Raw genomic sequence first — 18,336 nt, forward strand, 5'->3', positions numbered from 1 at the left:
ATTCCTATGAGCACGACTTCAGGACAGGGGCCTGGGTGGCTGCAAGTGCTGTCCATCATGTGATGACCCTGCCACCCTGCTCCAAATCTTAGATCAAAAAAAGGTGGGAAGGGACCATTGCAGAGTCACTCAACCCCTTGCCCTCATCTTGCTGGGCAATAAGGAATTTTGGCTTTCTCCCATGCCCATCCTCTGGTCTCTGCATGCTGTGTGCCACGTTCAACCCCTTCATTTAGCTCTGTTCTTCCCAGACCTGAGTGAATCCATAGGTGTGAATTTCCTCTGTTCAGAGCCATCAGGCTGGGGTGCTGCCCAGGAACTAGTTGGGCAATAGCAATGGGGAAAGGCCCCTGGGAAATCAGATGGACAAGGGGCAAGCACGGTCAGGCCAGAGAGCCTTGTTTATTGACACAGAGCCTTGAATCAGCTCAGGCAATGTCTAAGAGCTCCCAGCCTGCATAGCCCTTCCAAACGTCTACTCTATCAGCCACTGAGGTGGGCTTGACTCAGGGAATGCAGCCTCACACAGACCCTGGAACTAAGAGTCACCCAGGTTCCTGGGTCTGTTTGCACGGAGTGTGAGAAACCCCAGGCAGATGACTGCTGAGAGGGCTCTCAGGGACCGACATCAGGAAGGGGAAGCCTTGAGAGGTTTGAGGGACCCTTCGTGAGGTCACCAGGATGACCTGATGGGCGGCCAGGCAGTGGGAAGGGCAGGAGCCAAGTTAGAGTTCAAGTCCAGCTTTGTGACCTGAGACAAGTCACCCTCTCTTTGCTTTCTCTTTCCTGGTAGACCAGGAAAACAGCAGCACCTGTTGGCAGCTTTCCGAGAAGGGAATTAGGTGACCACAGGGATGCTGCATAGGCCAGCAGCTGACCCACAGGAGGGCTGGGAGATCCCCAGGAGGAAAATCCCAACACTGTGGCTTCTCCTTACAGCCACCGGGAGGTGACAAAAGAGGAATATCCCCTACCAGGTGGGCTGGTCAGTGCTGGCCACACAGCAGCTACAATCATGTCCCCAGACTGCTGCCCCAAGGGATGAGCCATGGACACATATAGGGGCCATGTACAGAAGCTGTCAGCTCTGTGTCCAGGACATTCCTCTTGGCACCTGCCCACCACGGCTCTGAGCCATGGTCCCAGAGGGCAGTGTCAAGGGCAAAAGCAGTGGCATTTGTGTGCTCCCGGGGAGTGTCCCTGTGCCCGGCTCACCTGGCCCCTGGTCCGGCACCACATTATCGGTGAAGAGTGGCAGCTGGGCTGGATGTAGTTGCAGAAGCCGTCCACGGTGCCCTGAAAAGCAGACGTGGCCGTGAGCAAGGCCCTGAGCACAGACCCCGCCTCCAGAATCCTGGGACCAGGCTGCAGCCTCCTCCTGGGCAGGGCCGCGCCCTGCAGGCTGATAGGCCTGGGCAGTGGTCGGCTTCCCTCCCTGGAGGGCGTGGCCGGGCTGCTCTGTGTCCAGCACGGTCAGGGGACAGGGAGGGCGGCCTCACAGCTGCCCTCTGAGGCTGCAGAGGAGCCAGGAGCTCCCAGGAGAACGCGAGGATCCCCACCCCAGTCAGAGCTGGTCCTGGGGTCTTCCTGCCAAAGCTGGCCACTGGGGGGTCCCTCCATCCTTTCCTGGGACCCCAGGCTGCTGCCTGGCCAGTCTCTGCCTCCCGAGAATGGACCCAGGGACTTGTGGGAGGCAGCGGCTTTCACACCAATTGCCGTGTGTCCATCCCCGGGCACAGCCTGCTGTGTGGGAGCTCATGATGGCCCCTGAGGGTCCCGTGTCCCCTCCTGGGCCAGCTCAGTGCCCCCCGCTCAGCAGGCAGCACGGCCAGGGACAGCTGTTTTCCCCCAGCCCATGGAGCCCACAGCCAGGGCTGGCTGGGCCCGGCCTTTCTGGGGAGCATCGCGCTGGGCAGAGGGCAGTGGGGCTCTTCTGTGCATCCCTGCATTGTGTGGTTTCTCTTACTTATGCACCTGCAGGCCCCAAGCTGGACGCCATAGCCACTGCCCGAGCTGGGGACATCCCCGGTGACAATGAGGTCAGTCCCATGTCTTCATGCTAGGCCCTGCCGCAGGTGAATCCCTGGTTTGAGATGGGCTTGGGGTGGGGGCGGGGCTCCTTTGCATCCTCGGGGCCCCTCTCCTGGGTGGGCCCGGGGGATTTCCCCAACTCTGAGGGATCCTAGTCCAGGGCCCGCATGGCCCTGCCCGCTGCCCCTGTGCTGCTGGGCCCTCCCCCGGCGCCTCCCACCTCTATGCCGCTGGTGCAACCGCATCCGCAGCAGGAGACGATCACGGTGGGGCAGGTGTTTATGGGGGGCGGTGGCGGGGGTGGAGGCGGTGGGGGTGGCGGGAGTTCTTCTGGCTCCTAGAAACAGAAACACCAACGTGTACTCCTTGCCTGTTAGCCCCTGGCATCCAGGGACAGGGCGTCTTTGTCCCAGGGCCTGGCACAGGGCTGGCCGATCTGCTATGTTTTGGACTGAGTGGACAAATATGGGGAGAGCACGGAGGGAGTCATCTGGGGACGTCCCTGTGTGTCCCAGGCCCTGAGACCTCCCCCTCTCTGACCCTTGGGTGGGAGATGGTGAGCAGGGGCCTCAGGATGCCATGGGTGAGGGTCCCCGACCTCCCCAGGCAGGGGACGAACCAAGACCAAATCCACACTCACCTTTTCTGGAGGTGGCAGCGGTAGTGGCTCCTTAACTTTCTAGAATGGTAAAGATACAAACGGGGGCTGCATGGGACTGGGTGGGAGCCTGGTTTGGGGTAGCAGCACAGGGTGTGGCCTTGGGGGTGTACAACTGGCACCCCGTGCCTGTGGCGCTGTGCCCAGCAGGCCCCACCTCCCCTGGGGGCTCCTCATCCTCCCTGGCTGCCTCCCCCTCCATCTGGGGCCCAAGGCCTTCCCAGAGGACCCACAGAGGTCACCTCCTGGGCTCAGGGGCTGGGGTGTCCCCTCTCCAGGGACGAGGGTGGGTGTTGGGCCATAGCCCAGGTGTTCCAGACCAAACCCCTGGGACCAGCCTGAGGCAGGAGACCCTGAGGGAGGCCAGGCTGTGTCAGGTGCAGCAGCGCGAGAACAGGGTCTGGGACTCCATTGGCTCTTGTGATGACTGTGGAGCGGATGGGAAACTGGCCAGAGGCAGGTTCACGGGGCTGTCATGGGGGTATGTGCCTGGTCCCTGGGGCTGGCAGGAGCTGGCACTCACCCTCCGACAACACAGCCGCCAGCAACACCACAGCAGGCAGGGGATCAGCAGCAGGGCAGGCAGGAATGAAAAATAGATTGGGTTGCTGACAACACCAGCTCGCTGTGGGAGAAGAGGTAGCAGACAGCATCAAGGCCAAGGCCCGCAGAGGGCCTGTGTATGCTCCTCCCGGTGCCAGCTCCCTAGCATCCCATTGTCCACGCCCCTTCTCCCCAGGCTGCCTGTCCTCCTGCGGCTGGGAGACAGGCGGACCCCACCTCTGCCCCTGCTGTCGCAGTTCCCCTGGGCTGGGGGGAGGGGCCCTGTCCTCCTGCTCGTTCTTTCCTGATGGGGACCTGGAGCTGTAGTCGGGCACAGGCCCTTGGGTCCTCCACTATGCAAGTGCTGTGCTGAACCAAGGGCTGCGGGGGGGTGGGGGTGGGGTGGAAGCGGGGCAGAGAAACCAGTGAGCCTGGAAGAAAAGGGGAGGCCGCGGTGAGGATGACCAAGGTGCCCCCAGCTGGCTTGGAGCCACAGGGCTGCAGCTCCCGGGACTTTGTCTACAAACACCTGTTGCTATGATGACGGAAAAACTCTGAGATGTCCTCCATGTAATTAGAAGGGCTGGGAGGTGGAGGAGGGGGTGGCATGAAGGAAGTCCCTCTGTTACAGCCAGAAAAGATTGCATTTGTCGAAATCTTGGCTTAAATCTCACGCAGGGAGATAACCAGGGCTGCCCCGCCCCCATCACACACACACACACACACACACACACACACACTGCACTTCCTGCTGCCAACCTGGACCAGCCTGAGCAACCCTGACTTCTGCTTCTGCGCTGACTTCCTGGGCCTAAGCTCTCCCCACGCACCTAACCCCAGCCCTCCCGCCTGCTTTATCTGTGGACAATGCAGGCTCCTCCACGCCCTACATTTCCATAGTGACATAGTGACTGATACTCTCAGTTCTGGTCTGGGGGAGTGGGGTGGGGGGACCCGTGTTTAGCGCTGTGTAAGTTGCGGGAAGTGTCCCAGGACCTGGTTCCTTTTCTGGCTGGCACCTCTAACGCCTCAACCAGCCCTCTCATTTCAGGGGTCCTTGGCTCTAAGGGGCTTCTGTTCAACCTGAGGGTGGCGGTGAAGGGATCTGGTCTCCGATAGGGCACAAAGGGCCATGGCTCCCTCAGGTCCTTTCTTGATTAAACTTGTCAGGAAACAGGCCCACGATTTTGGGAGAGCATCAGTGGGGCCAGGAGGGGACACCTCTGCCTCTATTCCCAGGCCTTAGGGTCGAGCATCGCACACCGTGGCCCTCACACTTGGGCCTTGTGGGGCTCCCTCCTCGTCTCTGAGGATCCCTAAGTGGCTGCCCTGGGCGTCTGTCGTCTAAGGGACGATCTGGGAAACCAATGAGCTGAGGGGACGCCCTCATATTTGGCCAAGGGACGCCTTTCAATCTCTATGTTTTTCAGGGATGCCTCAAAGTGGGTATTACAATTTCTTAAAATGCAAACCCCACGCATTTACTGTTACTGTCTTTTTTTTCCTGGGTGGTTTGTCTGAAATACTTTGAGCTCATAGTGACATCATGTGGCCACTTCGTGTCACTGCAACTCAGATTCTGCTGGCTCTCAGAAAATACTCTTGTCAGACCAGGGTGAATTATAAAAATTCACTCTGGAAGCAAGAAACAAATTGCTCTTCCTGGCTCTCTTGGGGTTGTTTCCTGATGGCTGGATGCCTCACAGAAGTGCTGGGACACAGTCCGTGGTGAGTAGGGGTCCTATAGGGCCCCCAACAGGAGAGCGCACCCCGTTCCTGGGTCAGGTGGACACATCTGGCTCACCCAGAGCGTGCATACCGGGCATGGCTCTCCAAGGATCTCAAGTATCCAGATGCTGTGTGGGATTCGTGATCCCCCAGACGCCCAAAACAGCATCTGGTGGGTGACTGGTGACACCGTGGTGACATCCCACAGAACAGCCTACTTCCCAGGGAGGTGGGTGGGGGGACGGGGCCCTGGAGCAGCCCCTCTAAACGATGGGGAACGAAAGTCTTCAACCTCCCCCTGCCTCCTTGTCGGTCCAAGAGCAATGGGCCTGAAGGGCTCACACCTCATGAAAAGGGGTCACCCTGGCTGAGGAAGATGGCTCCAGCCATGTAGCAGAGTGGTTTGTTGCCATCTACGTTAGAACTCAAAGCTACTGGGCAGTTAGGACTGGAGGCTCCCTTCAAGGGGTGCACGGAAGCTGGCAGCTGGTGGGGTTTGCAGACGCAAAAAACACTTCCCTGTGCATCTGTCTTGCTAAAACAGTTAAGTGAAGCGAGAGGAGGCCGCACAGCGCTGGACGGCTCTGAAAGGGCCGTTCCTCCCCATGCTGACTCTCTCCCCTCCTTCAAACCCAGTTTTCAACTCTCCCTTCACTCCAGTATGCAGAGGACTAAGGCCAGCCTGGAACATTTGTATCAAGGCTGAAACCCTCACTCGCTCACACGGGCACAGACAATGCTTTCTGTGCGTGAAGTCCACCATGGCTCCTTGGGAGGGCATCTCCCGTGGGCACTGAGTCCTATAACAGAGAAAGGCCCACGAACTTAAAATCCACCCAACAAGCCTTACCTTGGACCATTTTGTCTTACCTGGGCTTTTTTTCGAGCCCCTCTGTGTCTCGGCAAATAATGGTGTTTAGATCTAAGTGCTGTGTCTCTGAGGTGTAAATTCTCTAGCTTTTTTCTCACCTACGAGTCAGATGGTTGGAAATGCAAAGTTAAGGTTGCCTAGCTTTGTCCATATTTTTCTGCATGTACGAGTACATATGTGTATTGTAGTCTATGTTTACATGGACGCTTGTGTCTATACATGTGGCTGAAAACATTTATTTTAAAGGCAGAGACAGAGACATACAACACAGAGAGAGAGAGAGGGAAAGAGGGAGAGAGAGGAAAAGAGGGAGAGAGAGAGAGAGAGGGAGAGAGCGAGCGCACTGAATCTCCCATCTGCGAGTTCACTCCCCAAATGCCTGCAACAGCCAGGAATATGTGGGGCAGAAGCTGAGAACGCAATCCAAGTCTCCTACGTGGGTGGTAGGGACCCAGCTGAGACAGCGAGGCAGAGAGGCAGGGAAGCTAGTTTTCCTGAGACCTACAGGGTAGGTGTTTAATTCTCCTTGTCCTGAATTACACAGACTCATTGCCTGGACCAGGCTCACTCCAGTTTAGGGGGCCAAAGCTGACCCAGGTGGATCTCCATGAAGTTCAATGGAAGACCTTAGCATGCTAATGTCCCACCTGGGTGTTGGATGACGGGAAACATCAGACCATATGTGGAACAAAAAGGGGCAGTAGATGCCGGGAAATTTCCGCTGACTTCCTAGGGAAATCGTGAATATTCCTCCTCCTCCTGGTTAGAATGAACATCCCCTTTCATTAAAGGACCCTTCTAACGTTAAACACGGTTCCGACACAGGGCCAGGGCCATTCCTCTCCAAGGCGGCCCCACGCCATGCAGTGTGGATCTTTGCTTTCCCAGTCAAATACTGGCGGCTCTCCACTCCCTCCTGAATCTCTTGCTGAAGAGAGGTCAAGAACCCGGCTCCCAGGCTTGCCACGGTGGCTCAGCCATCAGCCGCTGCCTCCAGGGCGGGCACTGGGAGGAAGCCGGGGAGGGAAGTGAGCCAGCACTTGAGACCAGGCCCTCCAACCATGGGATGCTGGTGTCCCAGGGCTGCATTTGTTCACTGTCTACACAGCACCACATTGACTTAGAAACCAGTGAGTGCCCATGAAGTAAGCAAAACGAAGGCCAAAGCTTCCTACAGTTTATATGACTTCAGAAAAATCCCAAGTAAGTCTCATTTAAGATTGCTGGTTTCCTGAAAAACTCCTGTTTTCTGAGTCATGAGATATCTGCAGTAGGGAGAGTGCTCGCTTAGGTGACAAGTGCTGTTAACGGGAATGACTTAGCTCTGCGCGGCGTGACGGCATGTCCATGAGCAGTTCAGACATAATTGTTCAGCATGAGTTCATTGAGTACATGCAGCTGGGTTAGACATTTGTCAGTGGGCTCTTCATAGTTTGAAAAGTCTCAGTACCTTGACATCTTAAGGTTCTGTTATATTAAGCCACATATTTGTTAGATGTTGAAGCCATTTCTCAACCACTTAACCGTCAATTATTAAGCAGGTTTAACATTTATATATTTAGGCGTTTTGCTTGTATGATATTAAATGTGCATATTTGAGTCTGCTAGTTAACGTGTCCAGTTTCCACATTTAAAAAATTGTGCTAAGAGAAGGCCTGCATTGAAGAAAGTTCCACAGTGGTGTTAGGGTACAGAATGCGGGATCACAGTTGCTAAGGATGGCAACCGAGAGCTAAGACAGAAGCTAAGGAGGAAGCGGCTGTGTGTGAGGAAGGCAAGACAGGGCTTACACAGGAAGTTATGAGGCTTTTTATAAAGGAAGCTATGAGGATTTTATAATGGATGTTATAGGGATTTTATAATGGAAGTTATGATGACGTACTTCTGTTGAGAGAAAATGAAAATAATTTTTTTTTTTTTTGTTCTAAAGGTGGCCGCTTGTTCCAAGATAGGAGGTGTGTTAGACAAAAACCCAGGGTCTGGGCAAGTTGTGAAAGCTTGAGGAATTCAGGGAAAGGAGTGGATCTTGCGGAAGTTTCTGTGTGATCGAGTTGGCCAAAGTGACAGTTTTCTGGGGGTTGAGCGCAGGCATCGAGGTCACCCGGGTGCGAAACTCAGCTCCGAGCTCTTGTGTTGCAACAGCGGTGTTCCCAGGAACCTCCACCTGCCTTCACCAGGGAACTCCAAGAGAGCTTTTCTCTACCTTTTTGGTAACTGGTATGGAAAACAAAGTTTCTGTAATCTCCTGTGCTTTTGGCCTTTAAAGTGTTTTGGTCACTTTGATTTTATTTCAAAATTATTCTATTTAAAAAAGCAAATTTTTGCTTATTTATCTGAGACACAGAGATAACCAGGAGGACAGAGAGATCCCATTCACCAACTCACTTCCCAAACGTCTGCAATGGCTGGGTCAGGGCCAAGGTCAACTCTGAAAGGAGCTGGGAACTCCATCCAGCTCTCCCACAGGAGTGGCAGGAGCCCAATCCCTGAGCCGTCACCGTTACTCCCAAGGTGTGCATTCACACGAGGCTGGAGTCGGGAGATGGAGCTGGGCATGGAAGCCAGGTATCCCAACACAGACGCTGGCGTCTCCACCAGCAGTCTCCCCGGAATGGTCCTATTTAACAAAGTGTTTTAAACCTTTGACAGACTTAAAAACGTCCTGAAACTAAATTCTAAAATTAGTTCTTTAGGGCCTAGAACTAGCTTTGACATTTCCAGGTAGCCCCGGAAGGAAAAAAAATAGATTTATGAGTATTTGATGTGAATTACATGGAAAGCATTATCAAATAAAAATGTTGTTTTTAAATCTTGTTTGAGTTATATTTGTATGAATGCATTAGTAATGTGTGTTCTGACACTGTAAGAGATTACTGGTAACCTAACGTGCGTTGGTCATAATTCTTTTAATTTTTTGTTTGTTTATTTTTTGACAGGTTGAGTTATAGAGAGTGAGAGAGAAATAGAGAGAAAGGTCTTCCTTCCATTGGTTCACTCCCCAAATGGCCGCCAGGGCTGGCGCGCTGTGCTGATCCCAAGCCAGGAGCCAGGCGCCCCTCCTGGTCTCCCATGCAGGTGCAGGGCCCAAGCACTTGGGCCATCCTCCACTGCCCTCCAGAGCTACAGTAGAGAGCTGGACTGGAAGAGGAGCAACCGGGACTAGTACCCAGCACCCCAACCGGGACTAGAACTCCGTGTGCCGGTGCCACAGGCGGAGGATTAGCCAAGTGAGCCGCGGCACAGGTCCACTCATAATTCTAATCTCAAGTTATTATCAAATTCCATTGTCAACTGTGAACGATCAGCCGGTCATTAACAATGGATGCTTTAGGTCTTGCCCACAGTTCTGTGCTTTATTCTGATGCTTTCCTGGGAGCCTCTTGCAAGCAACTAGGAGCCTACACTGTGTTATCTTTGAAGAGTTTCACAAGGGCTGAAAGGAGTGCTGACAGGCAGACGTGCGGGTTTCCAATCGCTTAGGACTGGGTAAGGATTTTCTAAGACTGATGAAGGAACTGAAGGGTGTACGGAATCATTCACCAAAATCAGGCAGCACAAGGGCCACAGGTGGAGGGGGCCACAGGTGGAGGGCGTTTGGCCGGTGCTCACGACTAGACCTGACACGGGAGTGCCTGAGTTCCACTCCCAGACCCAGTTCCTGGCTTCCACTTCCTGCTGACATGGGCCCTGAGAGGCAGTGCTGATGGCTCAAATAACTGGGCTCCTACCACTCACAGCAGGACCTGAATTCAGTTCCTGGCTCCTGGCTTCAGCCCCCTGCGTATTGTGGGCATTTGGGGAGTGAACTGGGGAATGACAGCTCTCTCCTTTTCTCTGATTTTGTCTCTGCCTCTTTAAATCACTTTTTTTTAAAAAAGAATTAATTGCAGGAGATTGGATAAATGAAGGAAAAAGAGTTATGGTTTCTGTGGCCGCCTTATTTCAACCGCAACTCACTCTGAGGTCCCTAGAAATGGGACAGAAGGGACTGGGAGGAACGAGGGGGCTGCTGCTCCTCCCTCCTCTGACTCCCTTGGGAGAAACGTGCACTTAGCTGCACTTGGCTTTTACCCCACCTGAACTCCTATCCTTGCTGTTCGCCCTGCCTCCAACCCTGGGCAGTCCCAGGGGCCTCCTCCCTCAGAGTACGAAACAATGGAGGCTGTGGGGAGTGAGGCGCGTCCTACCAAACTGCTTTCCAAGTCAGCCCCTTCCGCTGGGACGGCAGACTGCCACCCATTGCTTCCTGGTCAGTCCTCCTGCCCCCGCGTGTATCTGAGGCTGAGATTTTTTTTTTTCTACAAAAAACTTGGACCAGAGTGAGGTTTTCCTCTAAGGGGGGCATAGCTTTAATGCTGGGTTATATCTCCCCAGGCCAAAGTAATGGCAACGGGAGGAAAAAAAACAGTTTGTTTAGCTATTCTTTCTTTTGAAATGAACATGAGGTCTGTAATGGATGACCCCCTTGCTTGAACTCAAAGGCCTTTCTGGAGCTGCATAGGATCCTCTGGCACTGCCATACAAGAGACCTGGGCTGCCCCTCCCACCTTAGGCAGACTTGGGTAGGCCCTCCCCACCTTGGATAGACTCGGGCTGGCCCCTCCCCGCCCCTTGGGCAGACTTGGGCTGCCCCCCGCCTTGGGCAGACCTGGGCAGGCCCTCTCCACCTTGGGCAGACTTGGGCAGGCCCTCCCCACCTTGGATAGACTCGGGCTGGCCCCTTTCTGCCCCTTGGGCAGACTTGGGCTGGCTCCCCCCTTGGGCAGACTTGGGCTTCCCCCCCACCCCCTTGGGCAGACCTGGGCAGGCCCTCTCCACCTTGGGCAGACTTGGGCTGCCCCCCTCCTTGGGCTGGCCCCTCCCCCTTGGGCAGACTTGGGCTGTCCCCCCCCACCCCCTTGGGCAAACCTGGGCAGGCCCTCTCCACCTTGGGCAGACTTGGGCAGACTTGGGCTGGCCCCTCCCTTCCTTGGGCAGATCTGGGCTGGCCTTCCCACCTTGGACAGACTTGGGCTGGCCCCCTTTGAAATCACAGCAGAGAGCTGTCTGCATGTCTCTTACTTATTGTTACCTATTGTCAAGAGCTCACTGAGGCGGTTAACAAAAGCCACTCTTCAGTCCAGCCATGCCTTACAGGGCCTCCACCCCTCAGAGCCCAGCCTGGCAATCTCCACGAAACACATCCTTGGAAGATCCCAGTGGGGAAATCTTTTCCAGGCGCTTCCTGGGAATCCCTGGGAAGCCAAACATGCGGGAAAGAGGTCCCGGACCCACATTTCCCACCTGCAAAAAGACGAAGCCCCTTGGATGGCCCCATGCCCTTGTCACCAATGTCGAGTTTTGTCTGACCAGGAAGAGAAGTCCCTGGTGGAGTGAAGGAACTGCTTCCACCCAGAAGTCCAGCCCGGGCCCCTACAGACCTCCAGGGCTCCATCTTACACAGCTCTTATCCAGGTGTTACAGTTGCTATGGCGATTCTGCCTGTAGGCCTATTGTAGGCTATGCCAAGCTGGTCAGCTTTGTGTTTCATGTTGTTTACTCTTTTTTTTTTTCTTTTCTTTTCTTTTTTTTTTTTTTTTTGACAGGCAGAGTGGACAGTGAGAGAGAGAGACAGAGAGAAAGGTCTTCCTTTTTTTGCCATTGGTTCACCCTCCAATGGCCGCGGCGGCCGGCGCGCTGCGGCTGGCGCACCGCGCTGATCCGAAGCCAGGAGCCAGGTGCTTTTCCTGGTCTCCCATGGGGTGCAGGGTCCAAGCACCTGGGCCATCCTCCACTGCACTCCCTGGCCACAGCAGAGAGCTGGCCTGGAAGAGGGGCAACCGGGACAGAATCCGGTGCCCCGACCGGGACTAGAACCTGGTGTGCCGGCGCCGCAAGGCGGAAGATTAGCCTAGTGAGCCACGGCGCTGGCCTCATGTAGTTTACTCTAAGATCTGTGTTTGTCCAGGGGCAGGGACAGCCCTGCCCCGCCTCCTGCTCATTGCTAATAAAGCAGCTGCAGGTGCAGAATAGGAGGACACTGCCTCCCAGGACATTTGATTGTCCTCTCCCCTCTCTCACAAAAGTCCGGACTCCATCAAGCGGAGAAGCAAGAGGAGCACACTGGCAGATGTAACTCAGTTTCTCATGCGTAGTGTTGGACCGTACCTGACCAGGGATGTGACCAAAAATCTCTCTGTCACCATTTGTCAAATAGCAGAAGACACTGCCCAGGCTCTTGCTTCCCACGCAAGGTCAGCAGACTCTCTCGACTGGATTGCATGACACTTCAAAAGACTCAGCAAAGTGGAGGGAAAAGGTAAGTTAATCTGGGTGCAAACATTTGGAAGTCCATGCGTTGTCTTTCAGCACTGTCCATTTTCAGGAGTTTCTGAAGCCTCCTGGTGCAGGACAACAGAGCTGCTCTGGGGCAGGGAACGTCAGGCCGTGGGCCCTGTGAGGCATGCGACATCCTTTGGTCTGGCTCGAAATTCAATCTGTAGCAGGCTAATTTCTTAGGCTGACAATGCTGTATGGCCCGTGAATGATGTTTTTTATATATATATATATATGTATATATAAAACATCATTCACATATATATGTATATATAAAACATCATTATATACATATATATGTGTATATATGTATATATATGTATATATATAAAACATCATATATATGTATGTATACATATATACATATATATGTATATATAAAACATCATTCACATATATATGTATATATACATATATATGTATATATAATGATGTTTTATATATACATATATATATGTATATATGTATACATACATATATATATGATGTTTTATATATATACATATATACATATATATATATGTATATATGTATATTCAATGTCCCTTGGCAGAAAAAAATCCTCCCACCCCTGCTCGGTGATCTGTTAGCAGAAAAAGGACGAATATTCACAGTGGCTCACCCTGCTGGTTGCACCTGGATTAATACTTCAGGAGAATCATGGGAAGAATCAGCCAAAATGCCCGCTAACTACAAGATGGAAGAAAAACAGATCTTTGGGGCCTGTTTCATGGTGCAGCGAGCTAAGCTGCTATATGCAATGTCAGCATCCTACATTAGAATGCCTGATTGAGTCCTGGCTGCTCTGCTTCTGATCCAGCTCCCTACTAACGCACCTGGAAAAGCACAAGATGAGGGCTTGAGTGCCTGGGCTCCTGCGGGAGACCCGGATGGAGCTCTAGCCTCCTGGATTTGGCCTGGACCAATTCTGGCCATTATGGCTATTCGGGAGTGAACCAGCAGATGGATTATCTCTCTCTCTCTCTCTCTCTGTGTGTGTATGTGTGTGTGTGTGTGTGTTGTGTGTGTGACTCTCCCCTTCAAATAAATCTAAATAAATCTTCAGGTCTTTTGCATGATGTGTTCGGCTAGTTAGCAAATGGAACTGGCTCATTATTTAGAGAAGCATTGTAAGTGGATTTAATAATTCTACTTTGCATTGTTTTGGTGGCTGTAACCTTTCAATAGTGTACCCTTTGTGCTCCCCAACTGTATAAGTCGGTGGACTGAACTGCAGTCAACAATATCCTTGCTAACTGGCTTTCCGAAAGAAGCCACTTGCTAGGGGAAAAATTCCCTTAATATCCTTTAGTGTTTAGCTGGTTGCTCTCTGCCCCTCTCCACCACTCTCTTCTCACCAGTACTTGGGCCAATGCACATCTCACCACATTATCTAGAGTTTTTTCACCTCCATGGGACATGGCCACTAGGGATAAGCATTGCCAGTGATATGGGACACGCTCTGAATCTACCAGGACTAGTGGATTATGATAAAAACATAAAACAAAAAAAATGGGGCCAGGGTTGTGGCACAGTGGGCTAAGTCACTGCCTGCAATGCCAGCATCCCATATGGGCACAGTTCAAGTCCTAACTGCTCCACTTCCCATCCAGCTCCCTGCTAATGGCCTGGAAAAGCAGCAAAAGACTGCCCAAGTGTTTGGGTCTCTGCCACCCACACGGGAGATCCCAAGGAAGCTCCTGGCTTTGGCCTGGTCCAGCTTGGTGGTTGCAGCCATTTGGAGAGTGAACCAGCAGATGGAAGATCTCTCTCTCTCTTGCGCTCTCACTCTCTCACTCTCTCTCTGTAACTCTCATTTTCAAATGAACCAATAAATAAAAAAAACATAATATAAGCATTCATTGGCAATGCTTTCTCCCAAGATCTTGGTGAAAGAGAGAAATGAAAACAAAAAGGAATGTTCTTAGATGTGTTAAGTTGAATAACAAAGGCCTGTGGAAAAAGGCCAAGAAAGAAGTCAGAGAAGTAAATTAGTTAACAGCTGACAGCAAAAGCAGCAAAAAGACTGTTCGTGTGGAAACTTACACTGCAATCCCACCACAGCTGGCCACCAGGACCAGCACCCACTGTGTATACACAAAGAAGCCTTGGGACTGTGAACTCCAACCAACCCAGGGCAACGGGGACTGACAGGTGGCCCAGAGCTGTCTCTGCTTCCTGTAATCTGCACCTCTTCCCTGTAGGGCACGGAGGGTCCACGTCAACCACTTCTTCCTTTCTTCCCCCAGCTTTCCATTCTAAAACAATGCCCTGTTCTGGGGGATGCGTTTCCACCTGCTGCCGGTAGTTTCAGCAGCTGCCCAGGACCTGGTCCTTCTCCTGGCTAGCGTCTGGGATGGCTCATGAAACCTTTCTTCCCAAGATCCCCTCGGTCTCAAGAGAGATGGTGGACCTGCCACAAGGGCTGTCGGTGGGCGGGACTCCATGCATGCACATGTGAGTGCAGCTACTAATGCATGCGTGGATGGGTGGGGTCAGCCAGGCAGACACAGGGGAAGATTCAGGAAGCTCCTCCCATGCTGAGGGCAATGTGGAGCCCAAGCAGGCCTCCCTGCAACCCTGGCACGTGGTCTCATCACACTGCCCTGGGCCAAAGTGCCCGGAAGTTGTGGAGCTCAGAACAGCTACACCTCCACTCCCAGGTGCACCTTCCTGAGCTGAGCACTGGTCCGCACACCTGCCAGCTGCCCCACCACGTGCAGGAAAGAAACCACTGCAGCTCAGAGAGAGCATCAGAGGACACAGTTGGAGAGCACTAGAGAGGAGGAGAAGCAGGACGGGTGGAGAGAGCCACAGAATGACAGCCGGTGCTCGCTAGAGCGTGGCGAGGGCCACGTGAGTGGGTTTAGGGAGGGCTCAGGAGCTGGGCACCGATTCTGAGGCACACCATCCTGGCTACAGCCGGGCCAACCCTCCAGAACTCTGGGATGTCCCCAGAGGGGACTGAGCGCCACAGTAAGACCCTGCTCCCGGTAGACAGTGGCCTGCCCTCCCTACTCACCAAGGCGGAAACCCGGGAAGCAGCTGTAGGAGGAGCTTATCTGCCCACTCTTGGCCCTCTTGCCCTTCCGGCCTTCTCCCCCCACCCTCCGGTGTGCACACAGGGCAGCCCCACCCCGGTACTCACACAGTGGGTGCTGGTCATGTTGAGTTTATTCCCGATGAAGCTTTTGCCATTGGTCAGGCTGACTTCGAGAAAGATCAGCCTAATGCCCAGAAAGGAGAGACAGTGAGAAACAGCCCGGGAGATTCAGGTCTTGCCTTTGGCGGAACAACAGCCCCTGGCTCTCTTCATGGTCAGGTGCCCGAGAATGTGTCCTGAGCATTCATCCGCAAAGCACTGATGGCTCAGCTCTGCAGAAAGGACCAAGGGCCTGTGGATCAGGACGGGAGCTGCCCTCCTGGTGCCTGAAGCCACCCTAGCCATGGTTAAGGGCCAGGGAGGGTTGCTCAGTGCCACTGTCCTCACGCGTCTGTATTCCCCAGGTGTTCTGGCTTAGCTGCCGGTGGGACCAGAGCACAGGTGCCATTCCTTGGGCAACGATCTACATCCCAGCCCTCTCAGCACAGCCTGGGCCACTGCCCAGGACACCTTGGGAGCCACCCAGGAGAACAGGGAGAGTGCCTTTAGCCACCTGCAGACAGGCACTGCCTCTCCTGTTCTGTGCACCCAATGGAGACAAACACGGAACACGGGGCAAAGGACACGCAGGGGCACTTACTTGTTGGCCTCGTCTATGACTGGCACAGGGCAAGTTATCACATTCTCGTCCATACTGCTGGGTTTTTCATCTGAAACAAAATGACAGGAGAAGAATGGCAATGTGCGTGTCCCACCATGCAGTCACCCTGTGCTGCCCTGGGCAGGTGGAGTCACACGTGGCTGACGACCCACTTCTCTCTGCTTGCTACTGCTCACAGCGCCTGCTGGGTGCTGCGGGGGCCCTGGAGCTGGGCAGAGCTTCCTGTTTAACAGGGGCTGGCAGGAGGAGGCCCTGCTGTGCAGGGCGTCACCTGCTAGGGACTGAGGGTGACAGAGACAGGACAACAGAGCAACACAAATGCCCGAGAGTCAAACGCAGTGACAGGGATGAGCACAGGAAGGGACAGGGGACCCAGGGGTGGGGTGGGGGTGGGGGACGGCGGCGGCTGTTTAGTCATGGGTGATCTGTCCCATCTGTCACAGACATGTTTGTCTTGTAGAGAGACTGCAGGTCTGCCCGTGAGATGACGCGACCCCAAGGACTGGCTTCCCCACGCTGTGCAGGGGTGGCGTCAGGACACCGGCAGGGGCTGGTGACTGCAGGAAGCAGGTGATGGGTGTGTCACGGTCACCACGCACTTCCCGCTGCTGCTTTTGTGTACTGCTGACCACAGCCACTGCAAGGTGTCCTCTCTGAGGAGGGGAGGGTGCAGTGACACCACATGGGGCAGCGTGGGGGAGCGCTCTGGAGTGTGCAGCGGCCTGTGTCAAGGCCCTGGGGCAGTCATAGCTGGGCTTGCTGGGGAGGGAAGGAAGGGAGCCGGGAGAGGTGGGCGGGGCCTCCTGGGACCAGGTTGGACTCCAAGTTCAAGTTGGACTCCTGCAGAGGTGGCACAGGTGCTGGCCAGAGCTTGGACAAGAGGCAGCAGGACCCACAGGGAGCTAGGTGTGGGGATGAAGCTCAAGGCTGACATCCAGGACTCTGAGCAGAGCGAGTGGGGGGAGCTGTGCCACTGAGGAGATGGGGCAGCCGGGGGAGGAAAAGGGCTTTCCGTGCTTCTGTTCTGGTTCTGTTCCTTCCTCTGTGGGAGCTGGGGGGTCTCAGGAGATCCTTGACTTGTGGGCAGAGTCTCCTCAGTCCTGAGCCCACTCCCTTGTACCCCTGCGCTGTGCTGAGGAGCCGAGAGCCAGCTGTACACCTGTCTGGCTCTGGTGTCCTGGGGCCAGGGCTCCCCGCTGCAGATTGGAGTGCAGGCCGCAGAGGGCCCCGTGGGCCGGCCCCTGTGCCTGTGGGAGGACAGCCCCTGCCCTGTCTCCCTGCACCTCCCACGCTCCCTCAGGCTCTGCAGTGGCGCTGCCCCTACCCAGACGCCTGAGCTGCAGCTCTGCACTTGCTGATTCCCAGGGAAGACCCAGCAGGGAAGGCTCCTCTCTGGCCGCAGTTCCCCGGCTGGGGTCATCCTTTTTATAGGACAAGGGGTGCAGCTGCAGCGCACATGGCCATCTCCAAGAAGGTGCCACATCACACAGCGCCTGAGTAATGTGCGGCTCAGCACGTGTGGAGCGGTAGGATTCTCCAGGCCACCGGAACACAAGAAGGTACATTCACACCTGGCACCCAGAGCCCCAGTGAGGAGCACCCTGAGGATGTGATGATGGAACCTGTGGCCTACGACTGACGGCTCTGGCTCTTACAGCTGCCTGCTCGCCCTGGACATTCCAAAGTGACAAGCTCATACATTGTGATCAGGGGTCTTCTCCCCGTTCAAACCTACCTTAGCACAGTGCACATGCACGGCCCCCTCCCAAGACACAGGACAAACAGGCTGCTGCCCGCTGCCTGGGGAGACGACCCTCTTCTTAGAACCTCTGCCTGCTGTCCATGTGGGCTGCAACCTTAATTTTCCCCTACCAGGCTGTCCCATTGCCAATACAAGTCTCTTCTGCTTTTAAAAATAGCTGCTCCTCACCTTCTTAGAACCCTAAGAAGTCCTAAATGGGACAATGAGGAGCAGGCACGCTGAGCCTTCTGTGGCGTGGCAGGTCATCACCTGATGGCTGAGATGCTGCACTGCCTGATTTTGTAATGAAAATGAATAACTTACAAAGCACGGGCAGAGTTGAAAGCAACACCCAAGATTCTAATTGTCTAATGTAAGGACATTTTGCACAGAAAATTAACTTTCTTGGCTTTTGCTTTCTCATCGTAGCTCAGGGATGGAGTTCGCAAACTCACTAACTTCCATGTGGCTCAACTGCTGGCATTCTCCCCGTGTTACCCACGAGCTTCTGAACCCATTCACTGCTTCAGCGGCACTGGTCCTAAGCACTCACGGGAAAGCCCTCATTGCTCAGGGTGCAATGGTTGGGATGCACTGTGGCCAGACATCTCACTACACAGAACATGGACCATAGACTTCTGGGCAGGTGCACCTGGCACACTGAGGGCCCAGCAGTCAGGCAAAG

At 54.2% G+C, this 18,336-nt stretch overlaps 1 protein-coding gene across 1 annotated transcript in view; it reads right to left on the reverse strand.

Annotated features, from left to right (window-relative positions):
• Positions 1 to 2,182: 2,182 nt before the first annotated feature.
• ANTXRL (ANTXR like) overlaps positions 2,183 to 18,336 on the reverse strand; it is a 29,204-nt gene continuing 13,050 nt past the window's right edge. Inside the window, exons 11-15 of the mRNA XM_089313632.1 lie at positions 15,890 to 15,959; positions 15,295 to 15,373; positions 3,213 to 3,314; positions 2,672 to 2,710; positions 2,183 to 2,368 (exon numbers count right to left, since the gene is read on the reverse strand). Of these exons, the coding sequence (XP_089169758.1) occupies positions 2,183 to 2,368; positions 2,672 to 2,710; positions 3,213 to 3,314; positions 15,295 to 15,373; positions 15,890 to 15,959 (476 nt within the window). The remainder of the gene's footprint in view (positions 2,369 to 2,671; positions 2,711 to 3,212; positions 3,315 to 15,294; positions 15,374 to 15,889; positions 15,960 to 18,336) is intronic.

Source organism: Oryctolagus cuniculus, chromosome 15, assembly GCF_051225735.1.
Source record: "Oryctolagus cuniculus isolate XC-2025 breed Fujian yellow rabbit chromosome 15, ASM5122573v1, whole genome shotgun sequence".
Lineage (NCBI taxonomy): Eukaryota > Metazoa > Chordata > Mammalia > Lagomorpha > Leporidae > Oryctolagus > Oryctolagus cuniculus.